The following is a 21,728-nucleotide window of genomic DNA, read 5'->3' on the forward strand; positions in this document are numbered from 1 at the left end:
GCCAATTGCCTTTCTATAGAGCCAGCAATTGGTACTAGTCCCAACTAGGCTAGCGTACCTGGCGACTCACTGCCCTTCCATTGAATGGCCCAGGCCAGTGAGTCAGGGTGGCCAGCCAAGCCTCATTCACTTGAGGCCCCTATGGCCACTGCCACAAGTGCCGGCCACGGAAAAACGTTCCTGCTGTCCTCAGCAGCTATCTAGGGGTCACGTGCCCACGTGTCAGTCTCGCGCTTCTTCGGAGGCCAGGAGAGGCTCCAGGGCCCTGTTTTCCATCCTTTTCAGGCTTAGGGAGGCCTCCAGACGCGTTGTCAGACGTGTCAATGTTGACAGCCGGGGAGGCTGTGATCTTGGCAGGCCGACCTCGCTTTCTTCGTGCCGGCACGGCATTTCCATCCTCGTTGTTGTCAGGCAACGGCTTCTTGAAGGGCCGGCCGAGCTTTCTCTTCACGGGGTCAGCTGGGCCGTCCTCTACGAGAATCTCCGTAGCCTTGTCGGGGTGTGCGCTTTCGTATTCCTCGATGAGGCCAGGGCACTTGAGACTCCTCAGATCCTTCCAGCGATCGTGCTGTAAGGACCATCCCTTCCATCGTACCAGGTATCGTACTGTATTCTTGCCACCTCGTCGCTCGATCTTCTTGTCCACGATGCGATCGACTTCGTAGTAGTTTTCGTTAGGTTCAATTGAGTCGTTGCTGTTCTCGTTGTGCTCGATCGGGCTAGGCTCAGGTAGTTGGCGATTGAAGGGGTTGTTAGTAGGTTTGTATTAACTCAGATACTGAATGCTGACTACTGGGTATACTTGAACGTTAGCATCATAGTCGCCAGTTTTGAAATCAAGCTTATAAGCTAAAGATAACACTTTTCTGATAATTGTAAACAGCCCTTCACGAAGAGCCTGCATCTTGTTGCTCTGATATAGTAGTGGCTTGTATGCCTTGCCAAGTTTTAGCCAGACCTTGTTGCCCTTCTCGTACTCTTCGTGTCAGTATTTAGCATCGTACGCGCGTTTGTTGTCTGCTGCAACGATGTCCATAGCTAATTGCATATCTTTTTGCAGGTATTCATGCATAAAGCGTATCTCGGATAGTTATTTGGTAATGTTGACTAATTGATCTGATGGTAACTGGATCTTGAATCCGAATAGGAATTCGTAAGGGCTTGCATTGATGGAGCGTTGGTATGAGTTGTTCAGATTCCACTGCAAAGAGGGAATTAGGTTTATCCAAACCTTGTTAGGGTGTTCAGCGGCGTGGTATCTGATAGCTAGCTCGACATTCTGATTCTTTCGTTCAGCTGCTCTATCAGCCTGAGGGTAGTATGCTGTGATTATCTGCAAATGCGTGCTAAAGGTCTTCCACAGGCCAGTTCAGTAGTCTGAGGTGAACTTGGCGTCGCAGTCAGAGATAATTGCTCGAGAGCATGCCCAGTCGCTCAACAGCAGCTGTCTGCCCAGAACAGCTCCCCATTGCTTAGCTGAGTAGGTTGAGTGGCCTGGAATCAGTAGGGTTCTCTTGGAGGTTTTGCAAGTAACGGGCATCAGTAAGTTGTAAGCTTTGAAGCCTTTCATCTGCTACGGAATGCCTGTTGATTTGACTGATAGCAGTCCAAGGATAAAGTTGAGGAAGATTGTATACATAGGTTTAGAGGGGGCTTGAATTGGCTGAAGTAAATCTGCTAGCTTCTGATTTTGCTTCTTTTGAGCGCCATACTTGTGGCAGTGATCGATGTACTGAGAGACGAGCAGTCTCTTCTTCCTGAAGTAAAGATCATCCAATTCAGCCATCATGCAGTCTCTGCCGAAGTGGTGTTTATTGTTGTGAGAATTGCGCAGAAGTTTCTGCACGAGGGGTTGTGGGACGACGAGGCGCTCCTTTCCATCGTTATCGTAGTTGTACAACAGTTGGTTCTTCAGGCGGAATGGGTAGCCGGGCTTAGAAGCAGAGATAATATCTCCATTGTTTGTTAAGGCAGGAGGCTTCTTTCCGGCTGAACCGATCTTCGTCAGGTTCGTGATGATATTACTGTAGACTATATCCTCCTTGTACTCTTGCCAGAAGCGCTGTCGCATATCTTCAGACATCTGTGCTTCCGATAAGACAAGGAAGACTGTGGGAAGGTTGTCAACCACTGTGTCAAGAGTAGCTGGTTCGTCGCTCTGTCGTGCCTCCGTATCCCCTGTCGCAGACAGCCTTGACAAGGCATCAGGGATGTAGTTGAGCTTCCCAGCTAGATAGTGAATGTCGAACTGGTACTGGCTGAGATAGATGGAGGCGTTGACAAGACGTCAGTTCGCACGGTCTGTTAATGAGATATCAAGGCGCATTTGGGTAACGATGCTATGCGTGGCGTCGTGATCTGTGAGAATAATCACAAGCTGCGCTTAGTTTAACTAAATCAACTTGTACAGGCATTTCGTTGCTCAGACCAGATATGCAACTTCTTGCTCAGAGGGACTGTAGTTCATTTCAGCCTTCGTTAAGCAGCAGCTAAGGAATATTACTAGTTTGATAGCGTACGAAGGAATTAGCTTGCTAGGCTGCCAAGCGTAGTCCTCCTTCAGCTGAAAGACTATCACGCTGAATCCTCGTTGCAAGCAGCTATTCACTTGGATGAACAGCTTCTGAGATGGTTTCATGTGGTACAGATGCATCTTCTTGCAGATAGTGTTCTGCAAGTTCTCGAAAGCTATTCTTTCAGCGTTCGTCGGTTCGTAGTATATGCGACGTATATAGGCCTGATGCTGTAACTTCTTCCCAGGCGTGATTTTCCCAAGCTTGCGGCTTTTAGCTAGCAGCGCTGTCTTGCGTAGTTGAAGCGGCTTTACGAGCTGTGCGTAGTAAGGGATCATCGTTCGCAGGAAACCAGTTGCGCCGAGGTAGGTCTCGAGATCTTTGAGGTTTCTAGGGAAGGTTATCTTCTGAAAGGCTTCAGTACGCTCTTTCGTAGTGAATAAGCTAAGCGTATTGATATAGAAGCTAAGCAGTTCGATAGAGGGAAAGCTGATGTGACTCTTTGTGGAAGAGATAGAAATCCTCTTCTTGTCGAAGATGCTAAGAGCTGTATTGAGGTGCTTTAGGTGATCCATAAACGAGTTGGAGAAGATCACAATGTTGTCAATGAACGCCTTAACGAAGTGCCTGTGTTCACGAAGCAGCCTGTCCATGTATCTTTGAGCGTAAGCGGGCGAGTTGCAGTAGCCTATCAGGGCTACTATTGGTTGCTCAAGGCTACGGTGCGTGACTATGGTCTGATAGTCTCGGTATTCTGGGTGGATAGGGAACTGGTAGAAGAAAGCTGTGGCGTCGATGACTGTGATGTATTGTTTACCGCATATAGCTTCAATTACGTCTGACTGAAGAGGAAGGGGATAGTTGTTAGATACTGCTTACTTGTTAAGAGCTCTGAGGTCCGCGATGATATAGCTCTTTTTCTTCCCGTATACTGTATGCCAGACTACGAAGATTAGCAATGCGAACGGGCAGACGTTGTCAGCGAATTCGAGACAGCCAGCTTCGTGCATATCCTCGTATATCTGGTTGATGAACTTCTCATCTTTGCGAGAAACAGAATAACGAGAGCGATTCAGCTTCGCATGCTGCTATCCCTCTATCAAGGGAATCTTCATCATCTGGTTCTCTGGCATGTTAAGAGAGCCTTTGTTTTCCCATACAGCCGGATATTTCTCGATAATCTTCTTGAACTGCTGAGCTTTGATGGGGTCCTGCGAATAGATGCGAACGCTGTTGTCAAGGATTATAGCTGGAGCTTCATCTGGAGCCTTGATTCTCAGAGATCCCTTGATGATGGTCGAAGGTTTCCTTGTATCGAGGTTGTAGTTGTTGGACGGTAGAAGCTCGGCATTCGCAGAAAGGTCGATGCCATAGGCTATTCCCATGTTGCTCAGGGACTGACAAACAGCATCGCTGTAAGGTGTGGAGGATAGGCCTTTCTTGTGCAGGAAGTTGCTAATCGGGCGTATCTCTGTCTCTGCACCCTTGGCTGTCGCGATGATCTCTGGTGTGAGGTCGAACTCTCTGTTCACTGCTACCTGACTAACAGGAATCTTCAATGAAAACGCGAATTGCACGTCGTGTGCACCTATCGCGCGGGTGTTGGCTGGCTGGTAGGTTGATGCTAGTCCTCCCAAGGCAGCTGCTACTGCTAGGGCTTTTACAGCGCTCTTAAAGGTAGCTTTGAACTATCCAGTATTTTCATACTTGTGGATAGTGCTTATCTGCATGCCTTTGGGGATCTTGACAGCTCTCTCCGTAGCATTGTGCAGGGCTACTACAGGGGGTGAAGAAGCATCGATCTGCGCGTTCAGCGCGGTTCCGTGGGTTAATGTGAAAGAGAATGAGCGGCTTTTGGGCAGTTTAGCGTATTTTACAGCTATCTGAGCAGTCTCGCCAGGGCTGATAATATAGGCATGGGCTATTCTCATCTTTCGCACTGTAGGTGAGAGGGCCTGATGCTGAATCTCGAAAGGCACCTGGAAGTTGCTTTGCTCTGGGTATGTAATAGCTTGGTTCTCGTAGTTGATGATGGCCTTGCGGGCTTTGAGCCATCCGTTGCTGATAAGGGCTCCAGCGGGTAGATCGTTCACGATCCACGCCTCAGCGCGCTGGCATAGCAATCCAGGAGAGCCGTCAGTACGCCTGCCACAGGCGTAGAAGTCTCATTCAGCGTATTTAGACAGCGTGATTGTGCTCTTTTCCATACCCCCGATCTTCTGAGGCTTGTGGACTGAGACCTCAGCAGTAGGGAACTGACTGAGGAACTATCGGTTCACCAAGTTGTGGCCAGTGCTAGTGTCTTTGCAGAGGGTTATATCATGTTCGGTGGGAGTAGCTTGTACAGTGATCTTCATATGAGTATAACTGCTGATAAGCTTGTTCAGCTGCTTCTCGGGCGTGGCCTCTGTGAGAATGTCTTCAGCACGGTATTGGATTGATAGTGTGCTTGTCTCAGGCGAAGCTATTCCAAAAGACATAGCATGCTTCAGACGTCTCTTAACTTCTTTGAAGATGTTCGTCTTCTGGTTTCGGTTCTGGCAAGCGTCTACGTGCTGGAATATCTAGCTTCGAGAATCAAACTCTCTGTTACAGAAGATACACGTGCAGTTGACTGGGTGGTCGACTTCGCGTAGGTTGTAGATGCAGCCTACAGGGCTAGGCGATCGAGAGTAGTATGACGAGGTTAGTGAGGGCGATTGTTCAGAACTATCGATCCAGTATACCTGCTTATCGCCAGGCGAAGGTAGATCATCACTGTTGTTCTCAGAGAGCATATCTTCATTCTTGTTCTCGGTAACATTATAAGCTTTCTTTTTATCGGAGATTGCTAAGTAACTCCAGTTGCATTTCTTGCAATCCTCAGACTTGCTATCCTTCTTGGACTGATTGTAATCACAGTTGCAGTTGCGATCCCGAGACTTGTTGCAGTTGGAATCCCAATTTCGATATGAATTGCAATCTCGAAGCTTGTATCTTGAGGAACGAATTACGCTCTTGTTACAATAGCTTGATCAATCCTTGTTGCAGCAGTTATAGCTACAATCCTTTCTGCGATTCCAATTACAGTCGTTGCAGCGGTTGCAGTGATCACAATCATTACAGCAGCTGCTGCTGGTGCGAGAATTATACTTGCAAGCAGGTGAACGATTGCGACGACTACTTTTTCCTCTATAGTACTCAGGGTATCGCCGGTCAGCTATGTTAATCAAAATACTCTTGGCCTGCTCGACTTCCTTCATGTACTCGTTCAGAGTGTTGTAGCAGCGAGGAGGGGCAAGGTGGTGCTGAATGCGTTCATTCATCTTGCTTCAGATGTTGTTCAGAGCGCTCTTTCAGTTAAGGTTTTCGCAGTTGAGAATACTCATACTATGCATATACCAAAGATTCTTTTAAATGAACTTTCGCAGGGCAAACTCGTTCTCAGCAATATTTCTCAATGTTAGATAGCTCTTACGAAACTTTCGCATAGCATGCATAGGTTTCATAGCAAAGCGCTGGGCCAGAAGATTGGTGATAACGCTGTAACCTCCTTAGCAAAGCTTAGAGCGTTTGGTATTAATCAATTCGTTGGTTTACCAGTAAATAGCAGCGCCTTATAGTAAGATGCTGAATATGCGCAATATCTCGTTCTCGATATTAGCATCATTCGTGCTGTCTTTGAGAAACTCAAGATGGTTTAGAAAAGATCAGATATCAGTAAAAACGAGATTCTTGCTAACTGTAACTATGCTAACATCTTCGGGGTTGTTGTATTCAGAGTCGAAGATTCCAAGTTCCTCTCTCTTCATTTTCGTAATGTGCTGAATGCTTGATCGGTTAGAGAACGGAGTATTGTTGCGCTGGTTACGGGGGTTGCCTGATCCAGATCCTAGAGGCCTGTCAGGAGGATGATGGCCTCCGTCACCGCTTCCTTGATCGTTGAAGTTGTTACCCGAATCATCAGAGTTACCTCCTTCAGCGCTATAGTGAACAGCTCGTTGGGGGGCTGCTGAATCTTGTGAAGAGCCAGGTACAGCAAGGGGTAGATTACCATTGCTAGCTTGAAAGCGAATATCTGAAGCGGTGGCTTCAGAGCCAAGCTTGAAGTGATGCATCAGCTGGGCTAGTATGTCGGTTTGTTTACCGACTTGAGTATCGAGAGCTCCTTGTTTGATAGCTATTGTAGCTTGCTGGGTCTCAAGATGCGCCACAGCTTCCGAGATCTTCCTGATTTCCAGGTTTGCGTGGATCGCAGCTATCTTAGCGTCGTCAGCCTGCGTCTTGATATAACGAATGTACTCCTTAAAGGCAGGGTTGTTTGAGAAGTTGGCTGGTTCTTCAGGATCCTCGTGTTGGAGAGTGCCAGTCTCGCGTTGCGCAGCAGGGGACTCGAACAGTGCTGAGCTGTTGCCATGGTAGTCTTCTGCCTGGAACGGGTTGTTCTGACTGGCATTCTCCTCTTCTTGGGGCGCCATTGCGTTGTTGCTGATCGAGCGACTGTGGAGAAGTTCAGGGTCTTTGCCTAGTTGTGATGCCAGACTGGCAGCTAGGTCAGCTGTGGTAGCACGGTATGCGAGCGATCTTGTTGAGTTCTTTGAGAAACTGCTCATAGTTAGCTCAGCTGTTAGGCTGTCTAGCTGGGGTCAAAATCAACAGTAAATCGCTGCTAATCAAGCCAATTTGGCGATATGCGACAGACGGATATGAAAGCTAGGAGATGGTTTAGGCTTCTCAGGCGAGCGTGCTGTAATCAGGGTAACTCGTGGCGTCTGCGCAAGGATGTCTTGAACCGTGCTCGCGAGGATCAGAGTATGCTTGCTGATTTCAACTGCCAGAGCTTCCACCAGCAACGGGGTAAAAGGAAAAAACAGCTTAGCTGTGAATGCTTGTGAATGCCCGTGGGCGTGTTTTTGATGGTTTTTTGTGGTGTTTTTGATGAAAACGCCTGTTTGCGAGGTCTCAGGTGAGCGTAACGCATCAGGGAAGTCCGTAGCACAGTCTCAGGTAAGCGTGGTGCCAAGGGCTTGTTGTTTTGGTGCCACGATCTTCACGATAGTGGGCTTTTGGTGTTTTTGGGTTGCCAAGGCCGCTGATTTCCCAGGTGGGCGTATCAGCGCAGTGGCTTCGTGGGGTGAATCCTCAATGCAGTGTATGATCGTAGCTACCACTTGTAGAAGGCACTCTAGGGGCTGTACAAATGGTAGAAGGGAAGATGGTTCTTCAATTAATCTATCTCAAGGCACGCTGTTGCCAATTGCCTTTCTATAGAGCCAGCAATTGGTACTAGTCCCAACTAGGCTAGCGTACCTGGCGACTCACTGCCCTTCCATTGAATGGCCCAGGCCAGTGAGTCAGGGTGGCCAGCCAAGCCTCATTCACTTGAGGCCCCTATGGCCACTGCCACAAGATTGTATACTGCAAAAGCTCGGAGAACGAATAAGCAAACGCTCTTAGTAGAAAATCAGACTATCGAGATACAGATTCTTCGAATATATAGAACATCTTCGCTTAAAATAAATTAGAAAATCTTATCAATATATATAGAGAACTAAATGCTGCCTTCAGAATTAGATTTTTGAAAGAGAATTTAGAATCAATAACTCCAGACGAACAAGATAACTATATCAAGAATATATACAGTATACTAGCATACAAATATCAGAGAGTTAGAGTAATCTATAAATATATTAAAAAATACTGAAATCTACTAAGCTTTAGAAAAAGAATTGAAAACATCTTATAATAATGCAATAGCTGCAAGAAGAATAAAGCGGAAAGATATAAGCTTTATAAACTACTATACCTCTTACTAATACTTACAACTATTTAGCAATCTATTAATCTAAACTTTATTACTAAGCTATTTCTTTTATAAGAACTCTTAACTAAGATGTAATATAATAGCATTCTAATAGTAATTTGCAGATTAAGCAAGTATGCTTATTTTCTTTTCTATAAGAAAAGCAGTATAGCAGAAGAATTTGTATATGCATTTCTCAGAATAATTATCGCTAATTATAGTATATCAGAAAAAGTAATCTCTAATAGAAATAGAAAGTTCAATTCAAAGTTTTAAACTTTACTTATAAAATAGCTTGAAATATACTACAGAATATTTATAGCATTTTATCTATAAACAAATAAATAAATAGAAAGAATGAATTAGATTATTAAATAATATCTTTAATATTATATAAACTAAGAATAGAATAATTAAGTTAATCTATTATCTCTTATATAGTTTGCTTATAATAGTGCAGATATAAGCATAATAAAGAAATTACTATTCTTTATATTCTATAAATATAATCCAATAGCTTATTATAAAGCATTATTAGAAGTAGATGCAGAAGCTGCAGATAAAAGAATTAAGAAGATTAGAAAAGTTCAGAAGAAACTTTGATCAGAATTACAATTCATTCAAGAATGAATAATGCAATATGCAAACTCCAAAAGAATTGAGAGACTAATCTTACAGAAGGAAGATAAGATCTACTTATTTTAAAAAAATATTAAAATAATTAAATCTAGCAATAAGCTTAATTATAAGAAATTAGAACTATTCAAAATCTTGCAATAGATTTTCTCAATTAATTATAAGTTAGTATTATCTTATAAAATGAGAATATACTTGATTTTTCATATCTTACTGCTGAAATTAGCAGTATAGGAAATACTAATGAATGATACAGTAGAAGCAGAGAATAATGAACTAGAATATAAGATAGAAAAGATTCTTAAGCATAGAAGCATAAACAGCACGAGAGAATATCTTATCAAATGGAAAGACTACTCAGCAAGCGAAAACTTATAAGAATTACAGAAGAATATTGAGAATGCTCAAGAAAGAGTAGCTAAGTATTAGAAAAGGAAGAAAACCAGTACCTAAAACAATCGCTCTGCTCTAAACTAAAACTCAGAAGCTTCAGAAATCTCACTCTTCAGAAAGCTCAATCAATCTACTACAGAATCTCTTAAATCTACAGAATTCCAGTTAAAACCTTTAAAAGAAGAATTTCTAGCTACAATAACAGATTTCTTTGCTACTACAGCCTGCACTTCAGCAGCAATACGCATTCTTTCAGCCTCAGCTTCCTTAGCTTCCATACAATCCAATTTCTTTATGCAAGTAATGCTATAATGCAGAGTACATTTCATCTTCTCGGATTATATCCGCTTCTATTAATACAGATAGAGAAGCTTGATCTTCCTCTTCTCAATCTCATTCTCTAACTTTCGATATTGAATAGCGATATTGCGAAGCTTCTCAGAGAAAGAGCTTATGATATTGCACTTGAAGCAGCTTAATTGAATGCATTCGATACAATGAGAAGAGTTTCCGAAAGATACCTTATAGAATCTGAAACTACAATCCTTGCAATAAGAATAGATAAATATCTTGATAAAATTTTCCAAGAGATAGGAAATCAAAAGATCTTGATCTTGGATACTCTTTGGAACAGAAGAAGGTTTGCAAATATAGAATTTGTTGATTCTGTTCAATATTTCAATCAGGAAGGCAAGATCATGCATACAAAGAACTTGCCAGAATACTTATAGAAGATCATTAAGAATAACAACTGATAGAAGAGAAATAATATTATAACTCATCTAATATGCAGATTATAGAATAAGCTCTACTAATCAAGGAATCAGATATTACAATTTAACATCGAATACTAATCAGGATTATATAATCCGGATTAGGATTGCTAGCATAATTATATTAGCTATGAACATAGTTAATATATTCGGAGAGATAACTATAAGAAATTATAATATAGTTAAGTTAGTTAGAACTGAAAAGCTGGATATATAAGAATATATTCATTACCATTAGATGGATTTAGTATATAGCTTTTCAGTTATCAATCTAAGTATCAGATTACTCTCTACTCTGATAGCCCCAAAGGCAGTGAATACTTGCATTGCTTACTGAGACTTGTATGATTCTGTATTCAAGGACTTAGCACTTTGATACTGCTCTTGTTAGCATAAACCCCCTTTGTATACTTTGGAATCTTCGGATTGCTGCAGTGCTCATTACAATAACTATTTCATATAATATATAGATAAGAAGATAAAATAATAGCAGTATAAGATAATACTCTGCACGATTCATATTAGCAATAAGGTTTGCAACTAGCATTAATAGAAGAAAGATTAGAAATAATAATGATATAAGCAAAAGCAAGCTAAGAAGCTTGCTTGAGAAGCAGTAAAGCAAGCTTAGAAGAACAAGCAGTTCTTAATAATCTTAAAAGAATAGGATTGCTTATAAAGAAACTACAGATAATCAGATTAGAATAATTCCTATATAAAGCTTCTAAGATAGATTATACTTATATTAAGTTTGATATATACATTCAAGAATACAAATATAGCATACTATTAAACAGTAATACTTAAAGAAACTTTATATTTCCATATATTATTAATTAAGCATAACTACAATAGAGATAGAAAAGATGCTTATATACTTTCAGCACTATAGAAGAATAATCTGTTGCATACAATCAAGAAGTAATTAATAAGAAGACTGATCATCTATCTATCTTGATCCAAGAATGCATAATCAGAGCTTTCTTTGATATTACAGATATAGTATAGCATAAGCTGATTATAAAGCTTCTATAGCTTAAGAAGCATAATCCTTAAATCAATTGAACTACTAGCTAGCTCTTATAAGAACAAGCTATACTCAGAGAAATAGTTGCAATCAGTAGTGCAGAATCGAAGCTAGTTATTGAAGAATACTCAGAAAAAGAAGCTTCAAACAACTTTACAAATATTTTTAAATCAGCAAAGCTAGCAATTCAAGAAGAAGGATCTAGTAATAAGCGAATCCAAATAGTACCAGAATGCTAACAGATTAGCAAAATAACAGAAGCGAGACTCTTAGCAAGTTGGTTCGCTTCAGAGCAGCAAGGAAAAGCTTTAGAATATAAATTGTAAAACTATATAAGAAAAACCTCGGAACCAAGCTCTCGAGCGCTCAGTTTAGCTTGAAGCAAATGCTTAAAGCTCTCAAAAATGTTATCAAAAATAACAAATAAAAAGAAGCATGCTTAATAGTATCTACTGTTCCTTCAGATAGTAGAAACAGTACAAGAATTAGAACTAATACTTGCAAACATATTATAAGAATATTACAAGTTTAAGAAACTATTTCAGAGAGAATTGGATACAGAATTATTGGAATACAGCTTATACGATTATAAGATTCTGCTATAAGAAGAAAAACAGCTCAAGTTCTTTTCTATCTATGAACTAAATAAAGTATAATTAGAAGCATTCAAGGAATATCTTAATAAGAATTTTAAGAAGAAATATATATAATTATTGCAATTATTAGCAGAATATCTTATTCTATTTATACTTAAAAAGAATAGCAAGCTTAAGCTATATATTAATTATAAGCAATTTAATAATATTATAATTAAGAACTGATATTTATTACTATTTATTAAGGAATTATAAGATAAGCTGTAAGAAGTATAATAGTTTATAGTTCTGAATCTAAAAGAAGCTTATAATCTGATTAGAATAAAAGAAGAAGAAGAATGAAAAACTGCTTTCAGAATGCACTATAAATACTATGAATATTTGATTATGCTCTTTAGCTTAATAAATATCTTAGCTTTATTTCAGAAAATGATTAATTATATTCTATGCAAACATCTGAACTAGTTTATTATTGCATATCTCGATAATATTCTTATTTTCTTTCGAATATTAGAAGAATACAAGAAATATATAAAAATAATATTGCAAACGCTTTAGAATGTAAAGCTTCTTATAAAACTTGCAAAGAGTTACTTTTATATACAAAAAGTTGATTATTTCAAATTCACAATCAAGCTAAGATATATTAAGCTGCAGAAAGATAAGATAGAAGCTGTTAGAAATTAGCTAGTTCCCAGAAATATTAAGAATATTAAGTTTTTTCTCGAATATATTAATTTCTATAAGCAGTTTATTAAGAACTATAGCTGAATTATACATTTTCTTATAAATCTTATCAAAAAGAAATAGCTCTTCAAATAAACTTCCAAAGCATAAGAAGCTTTCAATAAGATTATCAAGCATATTATCTTAAAGCTAATTCTATATAAAGCAGATCTTTACAAATCTTTTGAAATTGAAACTAATATATTAGAATATATACTTAGAGAACAACTTAGCTAGCAAAACAATTAAAAGCATTTAAGAATTGTAAGCAACTTCTTAAAGAAGTTAAATAGCTTGGAAATTAATTATAAAATCCCTAATTAGAAACTTATAACAATAATGAAAGCTTTCAAAAAGTAGTAATACTATTTTATTAGCATATAATATTCAATTATAATTCATTTGAATTATAAGAATCTAACTATATTCATAATAATTAAGATTTTGAATAAGCAATAAGTTAGATAAGCAGAATTTCTCTTATAGTTTGATTTTAAGATTATATACTGCAAAAGCTTAGAGAATAAATAAGCAGATGCTCTTAGCAAAAGATTAGATTATTAAGATATAAACTCTTCGAATATATAGAATATCTTTGCTTAAAATGAATCAGGAAATCTCATTAATACATATAGAGAATTAAATGCTGCCTTTAGAATTGAATTTTTGAAAAAGAATTTAGCATTAATAATCTCAAATAAATAAGATAATTATATTAAGAATATATATAGTGTATTAGCATATAAATATTAGAGAATTAAAATAATCTATAAATATATTAAAAGATACTGGAATTTACTAAGCTTTAGAAAAAGAATTAAAGATATCTTATAACAATGCAATAGCTGCAAGAAGAATAAAGTAGAAAGATATAAGCTTTATAGATTACTGCACTTCTTATTAGTATTTATAATTATTTAGCAATTCATCAGTCTAGACTTTATTATTAAGCTATCTCTCTTATAAGAACTCTTAACTAAGATATAATATAATAGCATTCTAATAATAATTTGCAAACTGAGCAAGTATGCTTACTTTCTTTTTTATAAGAAAAGCAGTATAGCAGAAGAACTTGCATATATATTTTTCAGAATAATTATTACTAATTATAGCATATTAGAAGAAGTAATTTCTAATAAAGATAGAAAGTTTAATTTAAAGTTTTAGATTTTATTTATAAAATAGCTTAGAATATACTATAGAATATTTATAATATTCTACTTGCAAACAGATAAATAGATAGAAAGAATGAATTAAGTTATTAAATAATATCTTTAATATTATATTAATCAGAAATAGAATAATTAAATTAATCTATTACTTCTTGTATAATTCGCTTATAATAATATGAATATAAGTATAATAAAGAAATTACTATTCTTTATGCTTTACAAATATAATCTAATAGCTTATTATAAGATACTGCAAGAAGCAGATGTAGAAGCTGCAAACAAAAGAATTAGAAAAATCAAGAAGATTCAAGAAAAACTTCAGTTAGAACTACAATTTGTTTAAGAATGAATAATACGCTATACAAACTCCAAAAGAATTGAAAAATCAATCTTATAAAAGAAAGATAAAGTATATTTACTTTGCAAAAATATCAAAATAATCAGGCTTAGCAGTAAACTCGATTATAAGAAACTAGAATTATTCAAAATTCTATAAAAAATCTTCTCAGTTAACTACGAACTTGTACTATCTCATGAAATAAGAATATATCCAGTTTTCCATATCTTACTGCTGAAACTAGCAGTATAGGAAATACTAACAGATAATGCAGCAGAAATAAAGAATAACGAACTAGAATACAAGATAGAAAAAATTCTTAAGCATAAAAGCACAGATAATACAAGAGAATATCTCATTAAGTGAAAAGATTACTCAGCAAATGAAAATTCATGAGAATTACAGAGGAATGTTGAAAATGCTTAGGAAAAGATAGCTGAATATTGGAAAAGGAAAGCTAGCACCTAAGATAATCGCTCCGCCCCGAACCGAGGTCCAGGGGCCTCAGAGATCTCGCCCTCCAGGAAACCCGACCAATTCACTACGGAATTCCTCACATCTACGGAATTCCAGTCAAAACCTCCAGAAGAGGGATCCCCAGGAACAATCACGGGCTCTGCAGAAACCACAGCTTGCACCTCAGCCGCTATGCGCTCGCGCTCCTTCTCCTCCAGGCCCTCATTCACCAATTTTATCCTCTTCTCCTGAAGGAAGCATCGCTACTTCTTCAGACGAAACAAACGATCTAGGGACTCGGATAAATAAGCCTGAGCATCCGCCAGCTCTTGCTGATGCTCCAGCAAACACTCCTCCTCCTCTACCTCCCTATTATCCAAACGAACCAACTCATCAGTAATACGAGATACTAAGGCAGTACCATTAGCAAGAACTAAGAAAAAGGAAAGGAAAGACTTACGAGAAGATATAAGGATTCAATCAGCATTACAGGAATAATCTCGTTTCGTATACTGAGAACAGCTCTTGATCCCATCCATCATCTTACATCGCACCCCCTCCTCCAGATACAATGAATACAGCATAACTTTGTAGCCAGTGAACTCAATATACGAATAACGCTCGAGATGATGAAGATGCGACTTCGAAAAAGTAATGAAAGCACCAGAAGAAGATTTACCAACACGGGAATTTAAGGTTCTGTTCGACATAACGAATTAGAAAGGCATAACTATGCATGCAAAGAACTTGCTAGAACAAGGAATAACTTACAGAAGAACTTTCGGGACGAAAGATCACAGAAGGGAGATAATGTTATGAACCAATAAGCACTAACACCGGACAAGATTATAAGGACTGGCTGACGGAACCAGCGGGGCTGGGATACATTAGGAAAAACAACTATGATTACATAATCAGGGATTAGAGCTAAGAAAGTCCAACCAATTAGATAATAGAGCGATCACTAGTGATTACCAGCGCTCAGTAATTAGTAATAATTCGAAATAATCAGTGGTAATCTAGGATGATTATCAGCAAGCAAGGAACTAAAGAATCAAGTATATAAAGGTTTACATTTCTTACTGTCAGATAGATTTCCTTCAGATAGTTCTTTAGTTATTAATCTAAGTATTAGATTACTCTCTACTCTGATAGTTCCAAAGGCAGTGAATACTTGCATCGCTTACTAAGACTTGTACAGTTCCGTATTCAAGAACTTAGCACTTTGATACCGCTCTTGTTAGCATAAACCCCCTTTGTATACTTTGGAATCTTCGGATTGCTGCAGTGCTCATTACATTAGCAGAACTATTAATAAAGGAAATCCTAGTATAATACAGAACAGCTAACTCAATTTCTTATTATTTATTACAAAACAGATTTTATGCATACTTTACTTACAAACTGAATCTTCTTTAAGCATCTGAATCTTCTTAATCTTTACAATATTGTCTTCTGCAGAATATAGAAAGCATTCCAGCTATAGTACTCTCAACTCAAGAATCTTGAATCAGGAAAACAAAGAAATATCGGAGAAAGTAATAATCAAGAGAGAAGATAGCTTTTATATCTGAGAGCTCTTTCAATCAGATACTCAGTTCAGCTAACTATCTAGCTAATAATTATTATAATCAGAACTTCAGATTCCTTTCTTATAATAAGCTTGCTGATAATGAGTTGATATTATTTGCTTATATTGTTGTGGTGGCCAGGGTGGTAGTCCGTGGAACGTGGAGTACAGTGGGTCAAGGGTCCTCATACATATAAAGGATACCACCCACTTTTCAAATTCTTTAGCTATAAGCAACGGAAAAAAAAAAAAAAGCATCCTTTCTCTTCCTTTCAATTTTGAACCCTTTGGACAGGTCTAAGACAGGTTTTTCACCCTGTTCTTGTGCCCGTGTGGCCTTAGTTTGCTGTCCTCATCTGCACAGGCACGCTTGGGTTGCACAAGCCCTTGCCCATTGCTTCGGCAGCTGTTTGTCCCTTTTTCTTTCGAGGGCGACGGCGCCCTAGTTCTGGTTCAATATAGAAATCTCCTTATAGCTAAAGCAATTCAACTAGTAGCATTAGATTAAAGAGATTGATAATATTTAAGTATTCAACTTCATAAAAAGCTTTTATGCAAATATAATCATTGCTGAAGAAGTAGAGAAATTCATTATAAGCGCTAAAACTTGAAATGAACAGAAGAAGCAACTGTTAGTTACTTATTGCTCTTGAAACCATCTTCAAGCATATACTTCCAAGCAGAAGTGCTTAAATATTATTAATAACTGTTTTATTATTAATGCTGCTAGCTTCTAATTATTTATTATAAACTATAATAATATTCTTACTCATCTTAAGATCAGAAATAATTAATCTATAGCAGAAGTATAGATAAAGCTTTCTTCAATCTAGATTAAGCATTTCCAAGCTAACTATAATATTACTGCTGAAAGCATTAGCAACAAGAAGTAGCTTTATCTTATGAAAAAGCTGTTAGAAGTTTATTATAAAGCACTTTAGAAAAAGACTTAAGACTAACTTGCTTCTAATACTATTAATCTTCAACTTTATTGTCAGGTGGAAAGGTTGCAAAGGCAATGTGGCGAGGTCTTTCTCTCTTTCAGGGGCATACAACCAGAATAACATTGAGGCCTAAGGAGCTAAGTTCTGCTCAGCAGTGCTGATGTGGCTAGAAAGCCGCTTTATAGCCGCATATTGCTTAGTCATCCGTAATCCAGCTGGCTTAGCTGGCTCTGAGCCTTGCTGGCACAATCGGCCCTGACAGATTGTCCCCCCTTATCAGGCCTTGTCCTCAAGGCCTTTGAGGCTTCCAAGCTTTCGTTGCTTCCAGGCTTTCGTTGCTCTCAGGCTTCCGTTGCTTCCAGGCTTTCGTTGCTCCCAAGCTTCCGTTGCTTCCAGGCTTTCGCTGCTTCCAGGCTTTCGCTGCTTCCTAGCTGCTCCTACGCCTTCTCAATGCTTCAGGCTCTTAAGATCTCTCAGTGCTTCAGGCTTCTCAAAGCTTCTCAAGATCCCTCAGTGCCTCAGGTTTCTCAAAGCCTCTCAGATCTCTCAGTGCTTCAGGCCTCTCAAGGCCTCTCAAGATCTCTCAGTGCCTCAAGCCTCTCAAGGCTTCTCAAGATCTCTCAAGGTCTCTCAGTGCCTCAAGCTTCTCAAGGCTTCTCAAGATCTCTCAAGGTCTCTCAGTGCCTCAGGCCTCTCAAGGCCTCTCAAGATCTCTCAGTGCTTTAAGCCTCTCAAGGCTTCTTAAGATCTCTCAGTGCCTCAGGCTTCTAAGCCACTCAAGGTCTCTCAAGGTCTCTCAGTGCCTCAGGCTTCTCAAAGCCTCTCAGAGTCTCAGGCTTCTCAAAGCTTCTCAAGATCTCTCAGTGCCTCAGGCTTCTCAAGGCTTCTCAACCATCTCCCTCCTTCTCTTCTGGCTTCGTTCCCGAAGCCTTGTGAAAAAAAAAAATCTCTTTTTAATCATATTCCAGACGTAAGTCTTCCGAATGCAATACCCGCGCTATATACGCTGCTCAGTCGCTGCTTTCTCAGCGCTTTATTCAGGCACTTTTCAGAACTTAAAGCTGTTTAATGTAGATTGCAAGCTTTTTATTAGGGACTTGGTTTGCAGCTAAGGAGCCTAGCATTCAGAACAGTATTTCTGCAGCTATAATGGATAATTATAGCTTTCCATCTTAAGAGTTACTCTCTAGTAACTCTGAAGCTGTTGCTATGCTTCGCTTTATTGCTAAGTGCAGAAGAGTAATTAGTTTGCAACCTAATATCCAAGCAACTTCAGTTATCAAGCGGATACTCTGCTTCAGCTCTGTACTCTTGCTCAAATAGCAAAGAGCATACTCTCGAAAACAGAAGATACTTAGATTTACTATTTACTTACTCTACTCTCTTGCTTGAATAGCGAAGAATATACTCTCGAAAACAGAAGATATTCAGATTTACTGCTTGCTTACTCTGCTCTTTCGCTTGAATAGCAAAGAGCATATTCTTGAAAACAGAAGATACTCAGATCTATTGCTTGCTTACTCTGCTCTCTTGCTTGAATAGCGAAGAATATACTCTCGAAAACAGAAGATACTCAGATCTACTGCTTGCTTACTCTGCTCTCTCGCTCGAATAGCAAAGAATATACTTTATTCTAGCTTAGCAACTCGAATGCTCTGAATCTCTTCTAAATGCTTCTTGCATGCTACTTGCATACTGCTTGCTTGCTATTTGCTCTAGCTTAGCAACTCGAATGCTCTGAATCTCTTCTGAATACTTTTCGCATGCTGCTTGCATACTGCTTGCTTGCTGTTTGCTCTAGCTTAGCAATTCGAATGCTCTGAATCTCTTCTGAATACTTCTTGCATGCTGCTTGTATACTGCTTGCTTGCTATTTGCTTTAGCTTAGTAACTCGAATGCTCTGAATCTCTTCTAAATGCTTCTTGCATGCTGCTTGCATACTGCTTGCTCGCTGTTTGCTCTAGCTTAGCGACTCGAATGCTCTGAATCTCTTCTGAATGCTTCTTACATGCTGCTTGCATACTGCTTGCTTGCTGTTTGCTCTAGCTTAGCAACTCGAATGCTCTGAATCTCTTCTGAATGCTTCTCGCATGCTGCTTGTATACTACTTGCCCGCTGTTTGCTCTAGCTTAGCGATTCGAATGCTCTGAATCTCTTCTGAACGCTTCTCATATGCTGCTTGCATACTGCTTGCTTGCTGTTTGCTCTAGCTTAGCAACTCGAATGCTTTGAATCTCTTCTGAATGCTTCTTGCATGCTGCTTGCATATTGCTTGCTCGCTGTTTGCTCTAGCTTAGCGACTTGAATGCTCTGAATCTCTTCTGAATGCTTCTCGCATGCTGCTTGCATACTGCTTGCTCAATACTGCTTGCTTGCTGTATTCAAGGCTCGAAAGCTCGAAAATCGAAGGCTTGAAGGTCAAAGGCTCGAAGGTTAAAAGCTCGAAGGTCAAAGGCTCGAAGGTCAAAGGCTCGAAGGTTCGAAAAGAATAGTAGTCTGATCGTTTGCTCTGCTCCTGCTCAGTGTTAGCGCTGCTCCTAGGGAAGAAAAAAAAAAGATAGAAAGCCTCGCCGGATTGCTTCCTTTAAAAGAGCTAGGCCTCAAACTGTCAGGTGGAAAGGTTGCAAAGGCAATGTAGCGAGGTCTTTCTCTCTTTCAGGGGCATACAACCAGAATAACATTGAGGCCTAAGGAGCTAAGTTCTGCTCAGCAGTGCTAACGTAGCTAGAAAGCCGCTTTATAGCCGCATATTGCTTAGTCATCCGTAATCCAGCTGGCTTAGCTGGCTCTGAGCCTTGCTGGCACAATCGGCCCTGACATTTATTAACAAGCTTAATTCCAAGATTCTTCTATATCTTCATCTTAGCTAGTTCTTAATTAGATACAGCTTATTCCTATTCTATATCTAATATATAATACTTCCAATTAACTAATGAATTCATTGAAACAAGTAATAGAGCTATTATACTATTAATTGCTTTAATAATTAATTTGTAATTAGCAAGCTTAGCTTGAATTAATTAAGCAGATCTTGAAAGCTAAATCTGCTTAGAAAAGCAACTAAGAATATAATCAGTTAGCTTTAATAATAAAGCAATTCTATATTAATCAAATTGTAATAGCAAAATTCTTAAAGCTATAAACTAATACTTTTAAATAGATATAGAATATCTTATATAATCAAACCAAAGCTCTATAGAAGATTTTATAACTGATTAAGTATTTCTAAACTATTTCTGCAAGAAATTCTTCTCAGAGAAATGCAAATTCCTTGCAGATAAGTATTATCTATACAAGTTCAGAGAATGAAGGAAAGCAGTACTCTGAAGTATAGTGTTATGACTCATTCAACATGCAGGTCACGAAACAGGCTCCGCCAACAAGGAACCAGGTATCACAACCTAACATCGGACAACCACCAGGAATTACATAAGCAAGGGTTAGGGTTGGATTACAATAATACAGGTGAGCTGCTCACTGAATCACTACAACACAGATCACGGATCACGGTAAGCTGAGTAAGCTACGATGAAGAGCTGGATATATAAGAACACATTCATTACCAACTAGATAAATCATTGTACATAGCTCTTCAGTTATCAATCTAAGTATCAGATTACTCTCTATTCTAATAGCCCTAAAAGCAGTAAATACTTGCATTGCTTATTAAGATTTGTATAGTTCCATATTCAAGAATTTAGCACTTTAATACTGCTCTTGTTAGCATAAACCCTCTTTGTATACTTTGGAATCTTCGGATTGCTGCAGTACTTATTACATTTTGATAATTCTTGTTCAAGAATAGTTCAATATTACTTCCTTGAATAATATAGAATATAATAGCTTCTTTAGAAACTTCTTTGTTCTTATATGCTTCTATTTAGAAAGAATTGATTAATCAGATATACTAGCTTATTCAATATATTTAGAATCTGTATGAATAATAGCAGGCTTAAAGCGCTATTATTGCTAACTAATAAGCTTAGCTAGCTTAATAAGCTTAGCAAGCGCAATCTATTTCTGCAATTACTAGTAGCGCTGAAAAAGCATATAAAATGAACAAACTCGCTATATATAATGATAATCAGAAGATGCTATATAGATTCCTTATTTATTGCAGAATATACTTCTTGCATTATACAATTCAGTTTATTATAGAATCTAAGAAAGTTATTCTAACAGAAACTTATTTTGAAAAAAATGCTCTTATCTAATATAAATCTTCTCTATATAATCACTTGAAGTATTAGAACAATTCTGATATATATATTCAGAATATCAAGAATATATTTAATTCTTTTGAAAGCTTTAAGAAAGCTCTTAAGAAAATCTTTAGTAATTCCAATAAAGAATGCATTATAGCTTAGCAGCTTATAGATTTTAAGCAGACTAAATCAGCTTCTGCTTATATAGTTAGATTCAAGCAGCTTTTAGCAAGACTTTTATAAGAAGATAAAAATCTTATAAAGTATTATTATAAGGAATTCAAAGATAATATTAAAAATAAAATCTCTAAGCAGAATTAGCTGAAGAACTTTGTAATATTCTCTAATCAAGCTATTTGTATTGATAACTATTTATATAAATAATAAGTAAAGAAGTTTAAGAAGAGAAAAAGCTAGATTTAGAGATTTCCAGCTAATATAAGCAAGAAATTCTAAAACAAGAATAGCAGTTAATATAGCAATATAGCTTAGAGCAGTATTATACATACTAATTCTATGAAACTCAATACAATTAACAGGCAGTATAGCAAGAGAAATAGTATTACTTGCTATAATTGCAATAAATAAGAATATATT

General features: G+C 38.0%; 3 protein-coding genes across 3 annotated transcripts; 1 reads left to right on the forward strand and 2 right to left on the reverse strand.

Moving 5' to 3' along the window:
- Positions 1-1,369: 1,369 nt before the first annotated feature.
- On the reverse strand, positions 1,370-1,570 carry M406DRAFT_264434 (uncharacterized protein; the record flags this gene model as incomplete). The annotated part of the gene is made up of 1 exon (XM_040917662.1): positions 1,370-1,570. One exon carries the CDS (start codon positions 1,568-1,570, stop codon positions 1,370-1,372), a length of 201 nt encoding a protein of 66 aa, XP_040773834.1.
- Positions 1,571-6,584: 5,014 nt separating this feature from the next.
- M406DRAFT_72836 (uncharacterized protein) lies at positions 6,585-7,105 on the reverse strand (the record flags this gene model as incomplete). The annotated part of the gene is made up of 2 exons (XM_040925581.1): positions 6,585-6,595; positions 6,640-7,105. The coding sequence occupies 2 exons, from the start codon at positions 7,103-7,105 to the stop codon at positions 6,585-6,587; spliced, it is 477 nt and encodes a 158-aa protein (XP_040773835.1).
- Positions 7,106-18,598: 11,493 nt separating this feature from the next.
- Positions 18,599-19,599, forward strand: M406DRAFT_323712 (uncharacterized protein). Its single transcript, XM_040919806.1, has 2 exons — positions 18,599-18,877; positions 18,935-19,599. Exon 2 carries the CDS (start codon positions 19,263-19,265, stop codon positions 19,416-19,418), a length of 156 nt encoding a protein of 51 aa, XP_040773836.1. The 5' UTR covers positions 18,599-18,877; positions 18,935-19,262; the 3' UTR covers positions 19,419-19,599.
- The last annotated feature ends 2,129 nt before the right edge of the window (positions 19,600-21,728 follow it).

Source organism: Cryphonectria parasitica, assembly GCF_011745365.1.
Source record: "Cryphonectria parasitica EP155 unplaced genomic scaffold M406scaffold_7, whole genome shotgun sequence".
Classification (NCBI taxonomy): Eukaryota; Fungi; Ascomycota; class Sordariomycetes; order Diaporthales; family Cryphonectriaceae; genus Cryphonectria; species Cryphonectria parasitica.

What these genes read in the sequence shown, in the direction of transcription:
- M406DRAFT_323712 (XM_040919806.1), top strand. Translation starts at nt 19,263, where the DNA reads ATGCTGCTTGCATACTGCTTGCTCAATACTGCTTGCTTGCTGTATTCA.